Source organism: Dermacentor andersoni, chromosome 3 (assembly GCF_023375885.2).
Source record: "Dermacentor andersoni chromosome 3, qqDerAnde1_hic_scaffold, whole genome shotgun sequence".
NCBI classification, from domain to species: domain Eukaryota; kingdom Metazoa; phylum Arthropoda; class Arachnida; order Ixodida; family Ixodidae; genus Dermacentor; species Dermacentor andersoni.
Genome location: NC_092816.1, coordinates 160,383,543 through 160,400,863, shown reverse-complemented (window position 1 = coordinate 160,400,863; position 17,321 = coordinate 160,383,543). Strand labels below are relative to the sequence as shown.

Genomic DNA, 17,321 nt, shown 5'->3' with positions numbered 1-17,321 from the left:
TGCTGAGCTAGGTCCGTCCTGATCGGCGTCGCCTATTTCTTCTGCTTCCAGCATTACGTCGCACGGCACACGGAGAGGCCGTTTTCGTTAAACTATAGGCTGCGACCAGCTCGCAGCGTGGTCGACGTGGTCTGTGAGAAGTGACGAGCCTTTTCGCACTCGCAACAGGGCAGAAGAAAGTGCGAATCGACGCAAAACTCGGCCTAGAAACGTGCTTCGCCACAGCCAGGGCTCAATACGACCCAAGCTGGTACGACCCAGATGTCGTTTCCCGCGCCGCCACCAGGCGCCGCTACTATACCTCAAACTCCAGCGCAAGACGCCCATTTGCTGGACGACAATCATGGGTCCAAGTAACCGGTGTATTGTCCACTTCTTGAAGGGAATTCTTCTCTCAATCTGTGAACCACACAGCTTGGGATGACCACCCTCCTTCCTTGGCCCAGTCTTCCATGTATCCACCAGACAAACTGCCTGTAAGTTGTGTATCTGTATTTACTGAAAAAAAAAGAATGCTTGCTTGTGCGTTCGTTTTACTGGCTTGCACATGCAGAATCACTCTTCACGAAACAATGAATTACTTTAAACTTTCATGCGCTCTCTCTCTGCTTACTCATGTTGGTCCCTTTGCCCCGCTCTGTAAGGGTTGCAGTACTGCAGCTCGATGTACTCTAGCTCGAGGACATCTTCGTTGAGGCAGTAAAGATAAAAAAGTGGGTGCTTTGTAATGCACTCGTAGTGCTCGGTGGCCTTCACCACTCGATCTTGCTCTTTGCAGCTTGTTCTCTCTCTTGCCGTCGGCATGTCGGCGCATCGGTCGCCACAACAGCACCTATTCAAAAGCAAAAAAGACTGCTAAGAGGGCTTCAGAATGAACGCAGGCTTGACGCTGAAACCGCTGCGCATGTACCCGTTCACTCGGTGAATAACAAGACGCTCCCTGCTTACAGAGGCATTTCAGTCGCTGCACATGCCTGGCTTCAATCCTCGCCTGTTCCTTCATCGCATCTATTTTCAATAACAGCTACTTGCGCGCATCAAGCGCCTGCCGCGCGCGAGTCGGCAGCCGACTTATGCTCACGCCGCCGGCCGCACCTACACGCGTCAATATCTTCAACGATTTCTACTTTTTTTTTGTACAGTGTGTACTCGCGGCACCTGTATTGTGGCATTGGCAGCTTTCATGTTTTAGCGCTAGCAGCTACCCATAACATATACAGCCAAGCGGGTGGAGCAAGCCGCTTTGCGCAGAACGCTAATTTCCTTACGTCGCCTGACATTGCATAGCCTGACGCATAAGCGTCCTCGCTCGGTTGAAACCAAACATGGAAAAGCGTTTGCGTTACTGAATCACGCTGGGCGCACCGCCACGGATGCAACACTGTCAATGAGGCATGCGCCCGTTTCGCTAACTCATTCGTGACAGGTGCGAGCTTGCGATCCGAGCCGCAGGAACCGCGTTTATATCTGGTTTCCACTTATGATGCCGCCCCTGATCTCTCGAGGTGAACGCGTGTACATGCAATGCACAGTGTAAACACTTACCACGTTGCTGGTCCTGACTCCCTCGGCACCGCGGGGGGGACTGCTGCGGCGGTTCATCGTCAGTTTCGCTTGACGACGCGGACGGATCGTAGGCATACGCCTTTATCGTTCGTTGTCGTTCTGTAGGCCGCTCATCCAAGTCGGAGTCATAATCTCCGCTCATGCTTTCACTCTCACTTGAACTTTGCATTTTGCAATGCGCAGCGCGAGGAAAACAAAACTGCGCAGCCGGTCAGTTCGCTCCGCGGCTGCTGAGGGTAGGTGTGACGTCACATCCGCCGGCTTGTTGTCGGGAGCGCTTTGCGCGTGACGCGGTGGCCGCTCATAGAGCGTCAAAAATAAAGCCATCCGCTCAAAAGTAACCCGAATAATGACTATATAGTATAGCAATCGTGTCTTAGGAATCCAATTGTGGGGCTTTCTCTATATTCTTCGATTTTTATTCTGTATCCCTTTAAGCTGAGGGCATGGTGCCCATTGGCATCACTATCCAACCTGGGAGAGTGCCTTGCCACGTGACCATGCGTTAAAGTTCATAGTAAGCATGATAGTAAAATTTCGTGTTTATGTATGCTGACGCAAAATTCTGTTTGTTCAGGTCTGGACCTTGTGAACGGATACAGCGTTGAATATATGCACTGCGTACTACAAGGTGTTGCAAAGCAGCTGACGGAAACAATTCTATCAAGTTCGAACTCTGATCAGCCTTTCTATTCTGGTAAAGTAACCCTTTCCATTCCCATTTATTTTGTATTATATGGCTTACAAGGTGAACCTACAAGATGCTTGACTTGTAGAATACGGTGTATTCACACAGCAGACAAAATCAATTGGAATTGTCTGAAAATACATCATGGGACTTTGCATCATCAATTTGATATTTCTGCATCTAGTTCACAATTGGCATAAATACTTAGGTGTGTTTTCACTGGATAATTTTCATCATCATCATTTATTTACCCTTAAGGGATGGTAACCATGGGTCACAAAGATAAAACACATTAATACAGACTGCAAGAACTGGTAAACACAGTAAACACGTGAAAATAAAAAAGCCGATAAAAGGGCTTACTACTGGGCCTGTGGACAAAACTGGTGTAATAATAACAGTTTAAATTCTACAGAACTTGTTTCACTGACGATAGCGTCAGGAAGTACATTCCAATCCGATATGGCAGTCGGCAGAAATGATTTATTGAAAGCGTTAGTTGAACCATGAATGCGTTGAACACTGTGACAATTAAAGAGACGTGGTGCACAATAGTGCCCTAGTCTTGGCTACATGCATTTCTTTGACATTCAAAAATGTGCATTGCTGTCTTCATTGCCTTTGCATGCATCTGTTGCTATGCATACCTGACAACTCTCCCTATTTGCCGAGGAGACTCCTGAATTCCGAGCAATCCCCCTGATTCTACGGGCACACGTATAAATCTCCCAAGAAATTGTTCCCAACCTCACTGCGAAAGAAAAAATGCATCATGCCGCGCAGCCACAACGCAATTACAATGATATGCTAGGTAGCTAGCCAACATTATATTTAAATACAAGCCGTTTGTGTGTAGGCACTGTGGGCTTAACTACCCTAATATTCCGAGCAAGCGCCACCCCCCCCCCCCCCCAGCAAGTCGAAATCACTGGCAAAGTAGGGGGGCGCGCTATCCCGGAACGGCACCGAAATTCAGTATGGCGGCAACATTTTCCAGCACGAAAAAAAAGCACAGTACACATGCACTTAACATTTTGTTTACTTCTAGGAACATGAACTTCATTTGAGCGAAAGATTCATGATTGCTATGTCAATCACTTTCAAAACCATCGAAAGACTCCTCCGAGTCAGTCGCAAAAAAAAGTTCACAGCATTCCACTTCAAGTCCACCCTGGTCTTCTGGTGCCACGGCTCCAACATCTGGCAGCCCGCCATGCAGGTCGCCGTCCGCCGAGCCATCGAGTGCGTTAGTAAAGCTGCATCCCTTGAAGGAGCATGCCACAGTCTCCTTGGGTACAGCAACCCACACTTCGGCAATAAAATCGAGAGCATGCGGGCACGACGGCTTCTTCAGGTTTCCTTTGGCCGACCTGTCTTCTTCGTGTATATATTCTTCCCACAAACGCCGTAGGGTGGACTTGAAAGGCTTGCTCCAGTAGACGTCAGCCGGCTGCAGGATGCTTGTGCACCCAGCAGGCACATAGAGCACATCGGTATCGGGCTCCTCGAAAGCATTTTTGGCAGCTTACGTTTTATGGATGGGCGCCTGGTCCAGTACCAGTAAACGCCACATGTCGTCGACGTTTGGGCCCCAGATCCTTTACAGCCACTCCTGCATCTCTTCCGACGTCACCCAGCCCGTTTTTGTGGCGTTGAGACGAACATTTGCTACGAGTGAAAGAAAAAAAAGTCAGCGTTTTGATAGAACGAACTTAGTGACATCGTGTGATTCCTCACCCCATTGAAAAAAAAGAAGGAACATTCTCACCTGGTATGCGAAGGCTGGCGAAGACCCTGGCTGGAATTTTCCCAGTTCCTTGAAAATAACGAATCCTGGGAGCTTGTGGCCGGTGGCACGTTCGGCTAGGCGAACCGTGAAGCCTCTTCGGGCACATCCAGTGTTTGCGATCTATATGGTGCTTTCGCCGACCATGTTGTTTGTCCTGTTGGCTGGGTTGTCTATTCGGACCATCATCTGGTGCATATTGGCGATGTTGTACAACGTGTAGTCGTTGCGCCGTTGCAGGGAGTTTGCGGCAGACCGAAAGGCACTTGCTGCCTCCGAAAACTCTTCGGGTGTCTTCTGGCTCTCGTTCGTAGAACGGCGCATTGACATGCCGAACTGCTGCTTCCATCAACTTATGTAATGGCTGGAAGCTACAAAGTTTCCTAACTGCATGTTGTTGGCTATTCTGACAGACTCTTCAGAGAGAAGCCGTTACTAGCGGCATGTCCTGCCGTTCTTTCCTGCTCGCAAGAACTCAAAGAGCACATCGTCCACGCATTCACTGAAAACTGGGGCGCCGTTACTCAGCTTTCTTCGAAGTTTTGCTCTCCCATAGTTTTGCTGCAGAAATTTCTCGAAATTACTGTCCCATTCCCGTATCCATTTGCGGTCGAGCTCGAAATGTCGGAATGTTTGGTGCACGTTTCTTCCGTTTTCTCTATGCCATTGTACGACCTCAACTTTCTTCTCCCCTGTGTACAAATGCATCGGCATCGTGAACTTCACAACGCCAAAACAAGGCGACAGACGGTGCATGCGAATGAGCATGCAAATGCTTGAAAGGAAGGATTGGATTAGCTGCTTGGACTTGATAGGGCGGACCAGTGTTTCTAAGGCGCGGCGCATGATAAGGGCGGGGGGAGGGGCCGCTTTCCCGGAACGGTGCGGAGATATGAAATTGACAGTAAAGTTAGGGGGGGGGGGGGGGGCTTGCACGGGTGGGGCCGCTTGTTCGGAATTTTACTGTGGTCTAACTGGATTCACTCCATATCAAGGAATGCATTGAGGATTGCGCATGTGGCATTGGTGGAATATGTGTTGCATTATAGCCGCGTTTTCTAAAGTCAGTGTTGCCGCTGTATATGAGTGTGATGTGAAGACACAGAAGCAAAATATTGCAGGGAAGCATATCAAGAGGGGAAAGGCTCCACTGTTGCAGAACATGGCCAGTGCCAGTCATTCAGGCGAGTCTGTGACGTTACTCTAGCCCTGGAAAAAAATTTGACTTCACTGCTCTTGTTGTCGTCGTTACTCCCCCCCCCCCCCCACACACACACACATTTCCCCTAGGTGAATCTCTCGAATTTTGAGGTCCATAGGTTGGCAGGTATGAATATGCGTGCAGTGTTTATGAGCCATAGCATTAGCAGCACTGCCCACTCAATCTGTGGTATAGATGAGCTTTCATTTCACAGTAATTTATTCCTAATTAAGTCACTTTCCAAGGACTTTTGCACTTGTCCGGATTCACACTTACCAAAAGTGGCAATTGTTAGTGTCTTAACATGTGTGCGACGCTACCTTGTGAAATATCCAATCAACCGGGGCTGCCATATTTGTTTGTACTTGCAACTCTTTCGGAAAACTGAAATGAATAAAGCAACTTAAAAGGTCATCATTGCAATTGCTTAGCTTGAGGGGTGTAGCCAGGGGGTGGCACACTGCCAACGCCCCTGGTTAATACGGGGCCTGATCCTTGATCAAGTTGGGGCCCTCCCTCCCTGTCCCCCCCATAAAAAAAAATTCTGGCCACACCACTAGCACTGCTCCATCACTTTTCTTTTATAGTTTTTCATCTATGTTTTCCACCAATTCACTTTCAACCCCAGAAACCAATATATATATATATATATATAACATACAAAATATCTCTTAACTGAGCCCTAGCTAGTTTTAATGTTTTAATATGTCCTCAGAATCAAATATTAGACCTCCTTATGACAGTTTTTGGGCATGTAATGCTGTTTATTTTGATCTGTTTTGAGCACTTGTTGACCCACATTTGTTGTGACACTGATGAAATTAACTTTCATGGCATTGCCTTTTATAGGTGCACCATCAGCACTTTCCCGAATAGATCTGCGGCTGCTGTCCATCAAGCCACCTCACTGCATCACACGACTGCCACGGTCCATTCAAGAGAGAAGCCATTGGAAGGCATCTGAATGGAGGCACTGGCTCCTTTTCTATGCTTTGCCTTGCCTTAATGAGATTCTTCCTCAAAAGTACTGGAGGCACCTCTCCAAGCTTTGCGAGGCTATATATATGCTGCTTCAAGAGGAACTTACCAGTTTCGAAATTCACAAAGCCGGTAAGGCCCAAAAGCAAGTGCCAGTGCATGCATACAAGCCAAGTTGGAACTCAAAAGCCGATATGTGAGAACATCTTGTAGGGGCAGTGAAAGACGACAAAGACAGAAGGCAGGAAGAACAGGACAGTGCTGAGCTCGCAACTTTATTAGAAAGTCTACACATGCTTAAGGAGAACCTATACCCATGTGCTCTCCCATCGATGGCATCATTATCAGTGCACAGGCAAACAGAAAAAGCCTGTAATCTAACTCTAGACCATGAAGCGGATGAAAAATGCAAATGCACTGTCATGCAAATTTAATGAACGCATGCTTACACAATGTGATCCTTTTTTCCCGATGTGGTAGGCCTCAATAGTCTTCGTCATAGTCTGATTGCTATGTGCGGAAAGAGTCATGGTGTTTTCATAGATTCAAGCCATAGATCTATACTCAGAAAATAATTTCACAGCAGTAGACCTGGAGCCTGCTAAAGTTAAATAATGCGCACTGTCGCTGCTCCAGTCACAACATTGGGCAGCTAGCTAGCTTCATCAGTATAAAAAGGGAAAAGGCTTAACTTGGATATTTTCTTCGCTGCAAAGACTCACAAACTTGACATTCCATTTCAAATATAGTCACAGGAAGGGATATGTGGCAGCCGATTGTGTAGGCCTATTTACTAAGGCATTTGCAATCATTAGTGATCAGAGACCCTTTTGTGGTCTCATTAGCTATGATCTCGTTAGCTTCATCATTGAATCTAATCCTGGTATTGCAACATTCTTAGCATCAATGTTCAAGACCTATACTATAACATACCACATGATGATTAAGTGTTGAGCTGTGTATCACCGAGGACAACAATGAGCTCAAGTTTTCTAGCGGCAGTGGTAACTCGAGATTCTGTCTTTTTACTTAGCTTCAACTTTTCTTGAATGGAAAGAAAGTTTATACCAACAAAAATCTGGCATTTGCATTGGCTCCAAAGTTGCTCTGGTGCTAACATTTTCCTAGGCAGGGTTGATACAAGTATAAAAATTAATCTAGATGACCAAACGATCAAAGTGCTAAGATATTTTGATGATTTTCTGGTCTTTGTGAAGAATTCTAATTTCCAACAAACGGTTGATAACGTAGCTCCAAGTGTTCCAGAAATGTGGCTCAGGGTTAGAATTGACACATGAATTGCCAGCTAAGAACTAGCTACAATTTTTATATACGAGGCTTAGACTAACTGATAAGCGTGTGTGCTGGATGTATTGCCCAAAGTCAGAAAAACCGATTTTAAATTTTAACTCCGCACATTCAAAGATGGTAAAAAATTGCATTGCATTTTCGGTCCTACTTTCCGCACTTTTGCAACCTCCACCAGAGCTCTGAGAGTTCTTTAAAACTACCTGAGCGTTTGATAGCAGCAGTTTTCAGTAGCACTCCACCCGCGTGACCGTGCAGAAGCTTGTTAAGTTGTAAAATTAGGAGCGTCCACAAAAATGATTAATTCAGAGCATTCCAAAGAAAGTAGAAACAGTAATTGGAATTCCACATATAGAAAAACTATCGTACAGCCTCATAAATGCAGCAGGAAGGTTTGATGCAAAGGTTCTTTTTTCTGCTGCTAACAAGATGAGAAAAATTTGCAGTAAGATTGATAGGTAGTTGGCACAGACTGCCTCCACTGTTGCTAGGAAAGGCTGCACTGTTAGCACACGTCCCCGCCTGGACACTGTGAATGGAATGCACAATGTTCATTACCGGCTTCTGTTTTCCGGCGGCCACATCTATATCGGCCAAACAAATTGATGCCTGAACATTAGAATGTCGGAACATAGGTGCTCGCTAGCGGGTGATGCCTACTCACATGTCGCGCAGCATTGCTCTGAGTATGGGTGTGCTCCAATCTGTGAACCACCACACTTGTTTCCACACATAGCAATAAGACTAAGAAGGAGAATATTGAGGCCTACCATATCAGGAAAAAAAGATTGCGTTGTGTTATCATGCCTTCATTAAATTTGCATGACAGTGAATTTGCATTTTTAAACTGCTTCATAGTATAGCATTAGATTAGAGGGTCTTTCTGTTTGCCTATGCACTGATAATGGCGCCATCGATGGGAGAGCATGTGGATATAGGTTGTACTCAAGCATGTGTATGCTCTCTAATAAAATTCGTTGCGAGTTCAGCGCTGTCTTGTGTGTTTCCTGCCTTCTGTGTTTGCTATCTTGTGCTGCCCATTCAAGAAGTTCAAACAGTACCAACTTGCCCAAGTGTCGATTCTTCTACGGCCTATGTGAGCTTATGGTACTGCCTGCAGGTACTCCATGCTGTACATAGCAGTACAAGAAGTAGGTTGATAGTCTATGAGCTAACCTGCTAACTTTTTTAGCTCTTTTATGACCAAAACCATGTGCATCATAATCACTGCTTTATTCAAAGTTAGCATAGTGAACATATACACGCGTCTGATGTGAGAAACCTTCTTACACATAAGAAATACACATTAAAATTTAATTATATGGCATGCATAATGCCGGAGAATTCTGTTTCTGCAAGGTGGCAAAAAAATCGAAAGGTCACTGATGCAGCCAGTGGCCTTCTTTGTTGTAAGGTGCACTTTTACAAGTTCCCTGAATTGTCATAGTTCCACTGTTTGTTAGCATCTTGATTTCCCAGGAGTGTGACTGTGAGCTGCCAGACCGGAAGCGTGTTTTGTAAATGTGTACCCCCATTATTCCTGATCAACAGAATGTTCTCCCGTGCACAAACTCAGTGGCCAGGATATTTGGGATATTCTCGGCAACTGTAATCAAACTAAGCAGAGGAAGCCTGCTGAACCTAATCTGTTAACTCGGTAACTAAAACTGCCTTGCATTATGGATGGCACAGCCTTAGCAGCATGGACTTCATATGTAGAGTTATATTGGAGTGTATCTATCATATGGTAGCATGGTAGCAGCCTTCTCTGAGCCCTTGTTTGATAACACAAACGAACATGTTCTCAGGATACCTCCAGGTTGCTGTCCAATGATTGCAAAAGTTATTGTTGAAATAGCTCACCTTCATGTGAAAGTTAGTTGTGTGTTTAAAAATGATTGGAATTACTTTTTTTGTTCGTATGTCAGAGTAAGTTCTGTTAATACATACGTAAGAACTTTGTAAGACCTTGCCTGTGTCAGCACAAAGGTTGCGAACTTGCACTGCCTGCGCATGATAAGAAATGAACTGCAAAATAGTGTAAAACTGGGCGAGTTGGTTTATCTTCATGGTAAAAGCAGCACAACATTAACGGATACACAAGGCAGAGAAATGCACAGGACAGTCTCTAGTTCAGCGCCTGTGCTGTGTATTTCTCTGTGTTGTGTTGCCGTTATTTTTGCGCTGTTTTTACCATGATAAGAAAGTATGACGCAAGATAGAAGCCATGCAAGAACTGGTGCAACCAATGCCATTGTAAAAACATTTTTGTTAAAGGTGATAAAAGTCAACTCAAGGTTCTAAAGAGCTCATATCATTGACAGACATACCAGCTGAATGCTGTAACAGAACTGCTTCATTCTTGGCCATGCAATCCTTGACTGTGGTACAAAGTAAGCATTAAAATTAAATTTAAATTAAAGTAAAAAAATTAACTTCAATAAAATAAATGAATTGAAATTAAAGAAAGCATCAACGTCACCCAACAAAATACATTGAATATGGTAGCCATCCGTAAGAACCTGATCAAGTCACTAGATATATTGTAAAGGGATCTACCTTTAGGGTGCTGTTTCTGGAAAAATAAACTAGCAAGGTGTTACCAAGAATTATTTTCGCTAACTGTGGCAGAAAAAAGCAATCCTTTGTACATCTTGATTGTGAAGGCAATGTTTGAAGCAAAGCTTTTCTAAACTTCCATATATTTAGCTAGCCTAACCAGCTCAAGCCAGTTGCAATCACCCCTGCTTTGCTCCTGATAGTAGCATTTGTTCCTGCTGCAATGAAGTTTTCTGTGATGGTAGGGGGAGGGTTATCGTAGGCACCAAAACACCATGAAACCACTATCCTCAATAGCTTTTGGAATAGCGGGACATTGCTCCTGAAGCAGTGCACAGTAGTCATAGTGTCTGTCTATCGTAAAAGTTTATTACGAGTACTCTGCACCTACTTTTTAATGTGCTTGTATGCGCTCCACAGCCATCTCTGGCTAGAGCACTCATTTTGTCTATTGTGCCCATATTTGTTGTTTCACTTATTCATTTTTCTTTAGAGGCTATGCACCAGCTAGCCCAGTATTGCAGAGCAAGTTCTTGTTAAAGGTTCAGAGTTCTTGTTGATTGCCATAAAGTGCTCCTACTTCAGATTATAACCCAACTTTATATGAAAATAAAAGCCATGGTTGGATGTGGTGAGGCGTCTGAGACTACGTTTCGAAATTTGTGAAGGCGCTGTATTCCTCCTAATTATCACTGTGTTCTGTGCACAAGCCCTGTATGCCTGTTTTTACATTGGGCAGTGTGACAGTACTTGTGTAAGCCTTTATGCATTGTTTAACCAAAAGTATTAAAAAAAAGAAAAAAGTTGGGTCATTGAATGCTATTTTACTTTTCAGAGTCTCTTCTGAGGAACTTCGTGTCGAGGTGCGAGGCATTATATGGTGTGACATTCATGACGTATAATGTCCATGCACTCCTCCACCTTGGAAACTGCGCCCGCTCTCTTGGGCCCCTTTGGGCACATTCTGCCTTCGTGTTTGAAGGGGGAAATGGATACATCGTGTGGCAGATTTCTGCAGCAAAGGGCCTTCCAGACCAAATTATAGAGCGAATCATCATGTTTCAGCAGCTACAGTGTGTACTTCAAAGGCAACTTCTACTTTCTGAAGAAAAAAGGTTGTGCAATGGTTTCCTTGGATATGCACCGGTAAAAAATTTTTGCCGTGTTGATGGCCTATCGCTCTTGGGCATAGGTAAAAACACAGTGCTAAGTGCTGAAGAGCAAGATGCAGTGTATTATCGGTGTGAAGTGGCTGTGTCCTCTGCTGTGGAATATGAGCGGTTTGTACAAAATAAGCAAGTTTTCCACAGCACTAGATTCAGAAGACCATCAAAATCGGATACAACCTTTGTGCGTACAGACGCTGGGTGCTATGCACGAATTGAGAAGATAGTTGTGCTTGAAGAGACAGGCCGCTGCGTTGTCATCTGCAGACCTGTGATCATAGCAGACATTCGTGCCATTCCTCCTCACATAAAGGAGTGCTTCCTTTCATGTGATGGAACACGCAATGCGTTCTTCCCTGAAGAAATTCTTGACAGCTGTTTGTGCATAGACTTTGTGCAAGAAGATAAGATGCTCATTTGTGACCTCCCAAACAAGGTCGAAAGGGATTAAGAGGACACTAAAGAGAAAAATGAATTAAGCTGTGTTAGTAAATAACCATTCCTCATTACCCAACTGAAGTGTCTAAAGCTACGGCAAAATGGCATATCCATAAGGTGCACGCTCTTAATGCAACTGCGTTCCGCAAAGCTCCTCACTGCTTATCACACACGTATACCACCCCTTTATCACATATGCGAGGTAGGATCCTGCACAAATAAGAGCAAGCAGTACGTACTGCAGTGAACTTCGATGCCAATTAGTGCTAGCGAAGAGGAGGGCTTGCTATTGTAACGAAAGAGGCATATACAAGTGGCTCTGGCTGGTAAATACGTCATAAATAAAAGGCCAGGAAAAAATATGCGTAATGTGCACAAAAATGTGCCTTCAAAATACCCAACAGCTTTAGGTAGCAGTTAATATTAGAACTGGAGATGCAGCTCATGAAACTTCAGCGGTATCGTAGCAGTAGTATCTCGAATTCTGATGATGATGATGATGTGTTGTGTTTTGTGGCGCAAGGGCCAGGTTTGGCCAAAGAGCGCCATGACACGTGGTAATGTTGACGATGTACTATGGAAGATGTGACTTGGCTGTAAAGTGGCCTAAAAATATTCGCTGTAAAGTGCGTAAAATCTACGTGCTATAAAATTGTGGCGATGACTAATGACGAATACTATAAACAATAAAATCAATCGTAGAAGAATGATGAAAAATATAAAATATAAAAGATGGTAGAATTACTTGGAGCACTGCTGCCTCGCCAGAGCCCTTGAAACACAAGGGCCTGGAGGCATGTGCTATACGAAATAGCTTTCACAGCGGCATCCTCTGGAGAGAGGAGACGCTATGAACGTATGGGGCTAATTACATGTAAAACAACATCTTTCAGATAACTTAGGACTGCGTTGGTGTCAAATAGCGGTTCGGGGCCGAGTAACATTACTGGATGAAGGGGGATCTGCTGCCGGTATGCTAGGGGAAAATGTTTCTTTCTCTCAGATTCGGCTGCCCGACACTCCAGGAGGACGTGGAGGACGGTCAGCCTCTCCCCGCACCTACCACAGGTTGGAGGATCATTTTCAGTGAGTAAAAAGTTATGTGTGCCAAATGTGTGTCCTATTCTGAGGCGACAGAATAGGACATCTGTTCGCCGTGATTTTGTTACGGAGGGCCAAGACCCTAATTGTGGCTTTATCACGTGCAGTTTGTTATTTACTTCTGCGTCCCACTTACGTTGCCAGTGATTTCGCAGTTTCCTTCTTAAAAAAGGCTTCAGGTCTGTGACAGGGACCGAAGCAGCAGGATTAATTGCATGCAATGAAATCGATGTGGCCATCTGGTCTGCTAGAACGTTACCCTCGATGCCCCTATGTCCAGGCACCCAGCATATAATGACATGCTGTTTAGACATATACGCTCTACAGAGAATAGAATAGAGCTCAGTAATTACGGGGTTTCTGTGTTTACAGTGTGACTTCAAGGCTTTCACGACGCTTAGGGAGTCTGTAAATAAAATTGTTTTTTGAATATTTGATTTTCTGATATGTTTCACAGCCGATAATAGTGCATGGGCCTCAGCCGTAAATATACTTGTTTCAGGGTGCAGTACACCTGATTCCGAGAAGGATGGACCAATGGCTGTGTAGGAGACCCCGGCATGCGACTTAGAAGCGTCTGTGTAAAATTCTGTGCACGAGTACTTGTACTGGAGCTCCAAGAAATGCATTTGGATATGTGTCTCTGGGGCATGTTTAGTGACCTCTACAAAGGATGTGTCACACTCTATCAGCTGCCACTCCCAGGGCGGTACTAGCTTTGCTGGAGGCATTAGGCGTTGTTCCAGAACTGGGATATCCATTTCCGTGCTAAGTTCTCTTGCACGCAGTGAGAATGGAAGTCTCATAGAGGGTCGGTTATGAAAAAGTGTTTCACACGTCAAGTCGTTAACGGTTGTGAAACACGGATGTTCTTTATTAGAGCGAACCTTGAGAAAATATGTTAAGCTGATGTTTGTTCTCTGAAGATGGAGTGGCCACTCATCTGACTCTACATATAGGCTTTCAACAGGGCTTGTCCTAAATGCGCCAGTGGCCAGACGGATACCCAGATGGTGAACGGGGTCTAACATCTTAAGTGCGCTCGGTGCGGCAGAGTGGTATACGACGGCACCATAATCTAACCGTGATCGAACTAGGCTCCTGTAAATATTCAATAAACACTGTCTGTCGCTACCCCACGATGTGTGGGATAGTATTTTAAGTAAGTTCATTGTTCTAAGACATTTTTCTTTAAGATGTTTTAAGTGAGGAATGAAAGTGAGCCTGGAGTCAAGAATAATACCTAGGAATTTGTGTTCTTTGTTGAAAGGAATTTGTTGTCCGCCCAGTTCTACACAAGGATCTGGGACCAGGCCTCTCTTTCTTGTGAAGAGAACACAAGAACTTTTGTGGGGGTTGACCTTAAATCCGTTTTGGTCTGCCCATTTGGAAACCTTGTTCAAGCCTTGCTGTACCTGTCTTTCGCATACTGTGAGGTTGCAGGATTTGAAGCCTATTTGAATGTCGTCCACATAGACGGAATACAAAATGGCCGGTGGTAAAGAAGCACGAAGCGTTGTCATTTTAACAATAAAAAGTGTGCAACTGAGCACGCCTCCCTGGGGTACACCAGTTTCTTGTGTAAAAGGACGTGACAGCACATTGCCGACTTTTACACGGAATGTGCGATTGGACAAATAGCTTTCTATGAGGTTTAGCATGTTACCATGAATGTCCATTTCTGCCAAGTCTCTTAAGATCCCGTATCGCCACGTTGTGTCGTATGCCTTCTCCATATCGAGGAATATGGATAGGAAAAACTGTTTGTGTACAAATGCGTCACGGATGTTTGCTTCAATACGTACAAGGTGATCAGTTGTGGAGCGCCCTTCCCTGAAGCCACACTGATAAGGATCAAGTATTTTGTTCAGTTCAAGGAAATGGATGAGTCGCCGATTAATCATTTTTTCAAACACCTTACAGATGCAACTTGTGAGGGCTATCGGGCGGTAACTTGCCACTGAGGAAGGGTCCTTGCCTTGTTTCAAAACAGGGACCACAATGGCTTCCTTCCAAGCGGTTGGAAGGTACCCTGCATCCCAAATGGTGTTGAAAAGTGTGAGTAGTGTAACCTGCGTGTCATTATGTAAGTTTTTGAGCATTTCATACATGATTCTATCAGATCCTGGTGCGGAGCTGTTGCATACGCTCAAGGCAGCTCTCAATTCAGCAGTACAAAAAGGATGGTTATAAGGCTCATTCTCTCGACCTTTTCTTCTTAATGGCTTACGTTCTTCTGTTTCTTTGTATTTGAGAAAGGACTGTGTATAATTTGTTGGACTTGACACGCTCTCAAAGTATTCCCCAAGTGTGTCTGCCTGGTCTTGCAGTGTATCGCCCTGTGTGTTTACCAGGGGGAGTGAATGTGTTTGCCGCCCTCTAATCCTATTTACCCTGTTCCAGGCTTTGGCCTCATCCCTAAACGAGTTAATACTCGATAAAAATTTCTGCCAACTTTCTCTTCTGGCCTGTCGGCGGGTTCTCCTACCTTGGGATTTTATTTTTTTAAAGTTGACAAGATTCTCAGCGGTGGGAGAAGCTCGCAGCAACCCCCACGCCTTGTTCTGATTCTTACGGGCGGTCCGACATTCGCTGTTCCACCATGGTACACGTGGTTTGCATGCCAAACCACTTACTTCGGATATGCATTTTGACGCGGCATCCATTATGAATGCTGTAAGATAATCCACAGCAGCATCAATTTCTAAAGAAGACAGGTCAGCCCATGAGATGCTAGAGAGAGATCGAAATTTCTGCCAGTCGGCTGTGTCTATCTTCCACCTAGGAGTTTGTGGAGAATATTCGTTTTCTTTGGATGTTCTTATCAGTATGGGGAAGTGGTCGCTCCCGTAAGGATTGTTCATAACTTCCCATTGGAGTTCAGGCAGTATACACGGGGAAACTAGGCTGAGGTCAATTGATGAAAATGTTCTGTTGGCGAGAGAATAATATGTGGGTGCCTTCTTATTCAGCAGGCATGCACCAGAAGAGAAGAGGAACTGTTCAACAAGACGACCTCGCGCATCTATACGAGAGTCGCCCCACAGGCTGTTGTGCGCATTGAAGTCGCCAAGAACAACATATGGTTCTGGTAGTTCATCTATAAAGGACTGAAATTCATGTTTAGTTAATTTGTAATGTGGGGGTATATAAAGCGAGCAAATAGTGATGAGTTTGTTTAGCAGAACAACTCGCACCGCCACTGCTTCAAGGGGCGTTCGAAGCTGTAAAGGTTGACATGCTATACTTTTATGTGTGAGAATCGCAACACCACCCGATGATGCGATGGCATCATCGCGATCTTTACGAAACGTAACATACGTACGGAGAAAGTTTGCGTGTCTGGATTTTAAATGTGTTTCCTGTAAACACAGCACTTTTGGATTATGTTTGTGGATGAGTTCTTGCAAATCATCAAGGTTTGTAAGGAGACCTCTAATGTTCCATTGAATGATTTGTGTATCCATATTTAAATTAAATTGGTGCTGTGTTTACGGAAACGGACGGGATGCCTTAGATTACAGAACCCTTTCGAGGCCCTGTAATAGGGGTCTTGTTCTTTCTGGAGCGTTCGAGGGAGCCTCGCCGCTCCTTAGGCGCTTGGTGCGCCTTGAGGATGGGTGTAGTGTCCATTGCCTCTTGTGAGGCGCCGGACACGTGCTCTTGCGAGCGGGAAGATTTCAGAGGGAGTCCCGCCTTGGAGGGCAAGACCCCTGCGCCCACCAGCCCGGAGGTCGATGGGGCTCCCAGAGGGATTTGGCTACGCCGGCCGTTGCCAGCGCAGGAAGGAACCTCGGAAGTTGAGGCAGCCTCGGCTGCGCCCTCCTTCGGGGTCGATGGTTCCTTCTCCTCGGTTGACGGAGCAGCGCTAGCTGCAACCGTCGCGGGGGCAGATGGCGTGACTGCCGACTCACTGCTTGTGGGTCGGACAGCCGCCGGAGGCCGTTGTGACGCTGCCCCCTGACGCGCCACTTCGGCAAAGGTGGTCTTAGGAAGGTATGAAACCCGCCTGCGTGCCTCTTTGTATGATATGTTTTCCTTTACTTTGATTGTGACTATTTCTTTTTCTTTCTTCCAAGACGGGCATGACCGCGAGTATGCGGCATGCTCGCCATCACAGTTCACGCAGTGTGGAGCGTTTTCGCATGTTTCAGAGGCATGATCGCGAGAACTACATTTTGCGCATGTCTGCCGGCCTCTGCAGTTCTGGGAACTGTGACCGAAACGCTGGCATTTGAAGCAGCGGAGAGGATTTGGAACATACTGCCTGACCCGTAACATTACGTAGCCGGCCTCGAGTGTCTCAGGCAGAATGCTTGAGGAGAAAGTCAGTACAAGGTGCTTGGTTTTTATCTCCTTCCCGTCGCGCCTTAGCATGATTCTTTTAACATTGATCACGTTTTGCTCACTCCAGCCTTCCAACAGTTCGGCTTCTGTGAGCTCCATCATATCATCGTCAGAAACAACACCACGGCTGGTGTTCTTAGTTCGGTGTGGGGTTACTGTTACTGGGATTTCCCCAAATGACTC

At 45.4% G+C, this 17,321-nt stretch overlaps 1 protein-coding gene across 1 annotated transcript; it reads left to right on the top strand.

The window, feature by feature from the left end:
• Positions 1–343: 343 nt before the first annotated feature.
• On the top strand, positions 344–12,151 carry LOC129382874 (uncharacterized). The gene is made up of 4 exons (XM_072286946.1): positions 344–353; positions 2,144–2,263; positions 6,091–6,351; positions 10,922–12,151. Exons 1-4 carry the CDS (start codon positions 344–346, stop codon positions 11,701–11,703), a joined length of 1,173 nt encoding a protein of 390 aa, XP_072143047.1. The 3' UTR covers positions 11,704–12,151.
• The last annotated feature ends 5,170 nt before the right edge of the window (positions 12,152–17,321 follow it).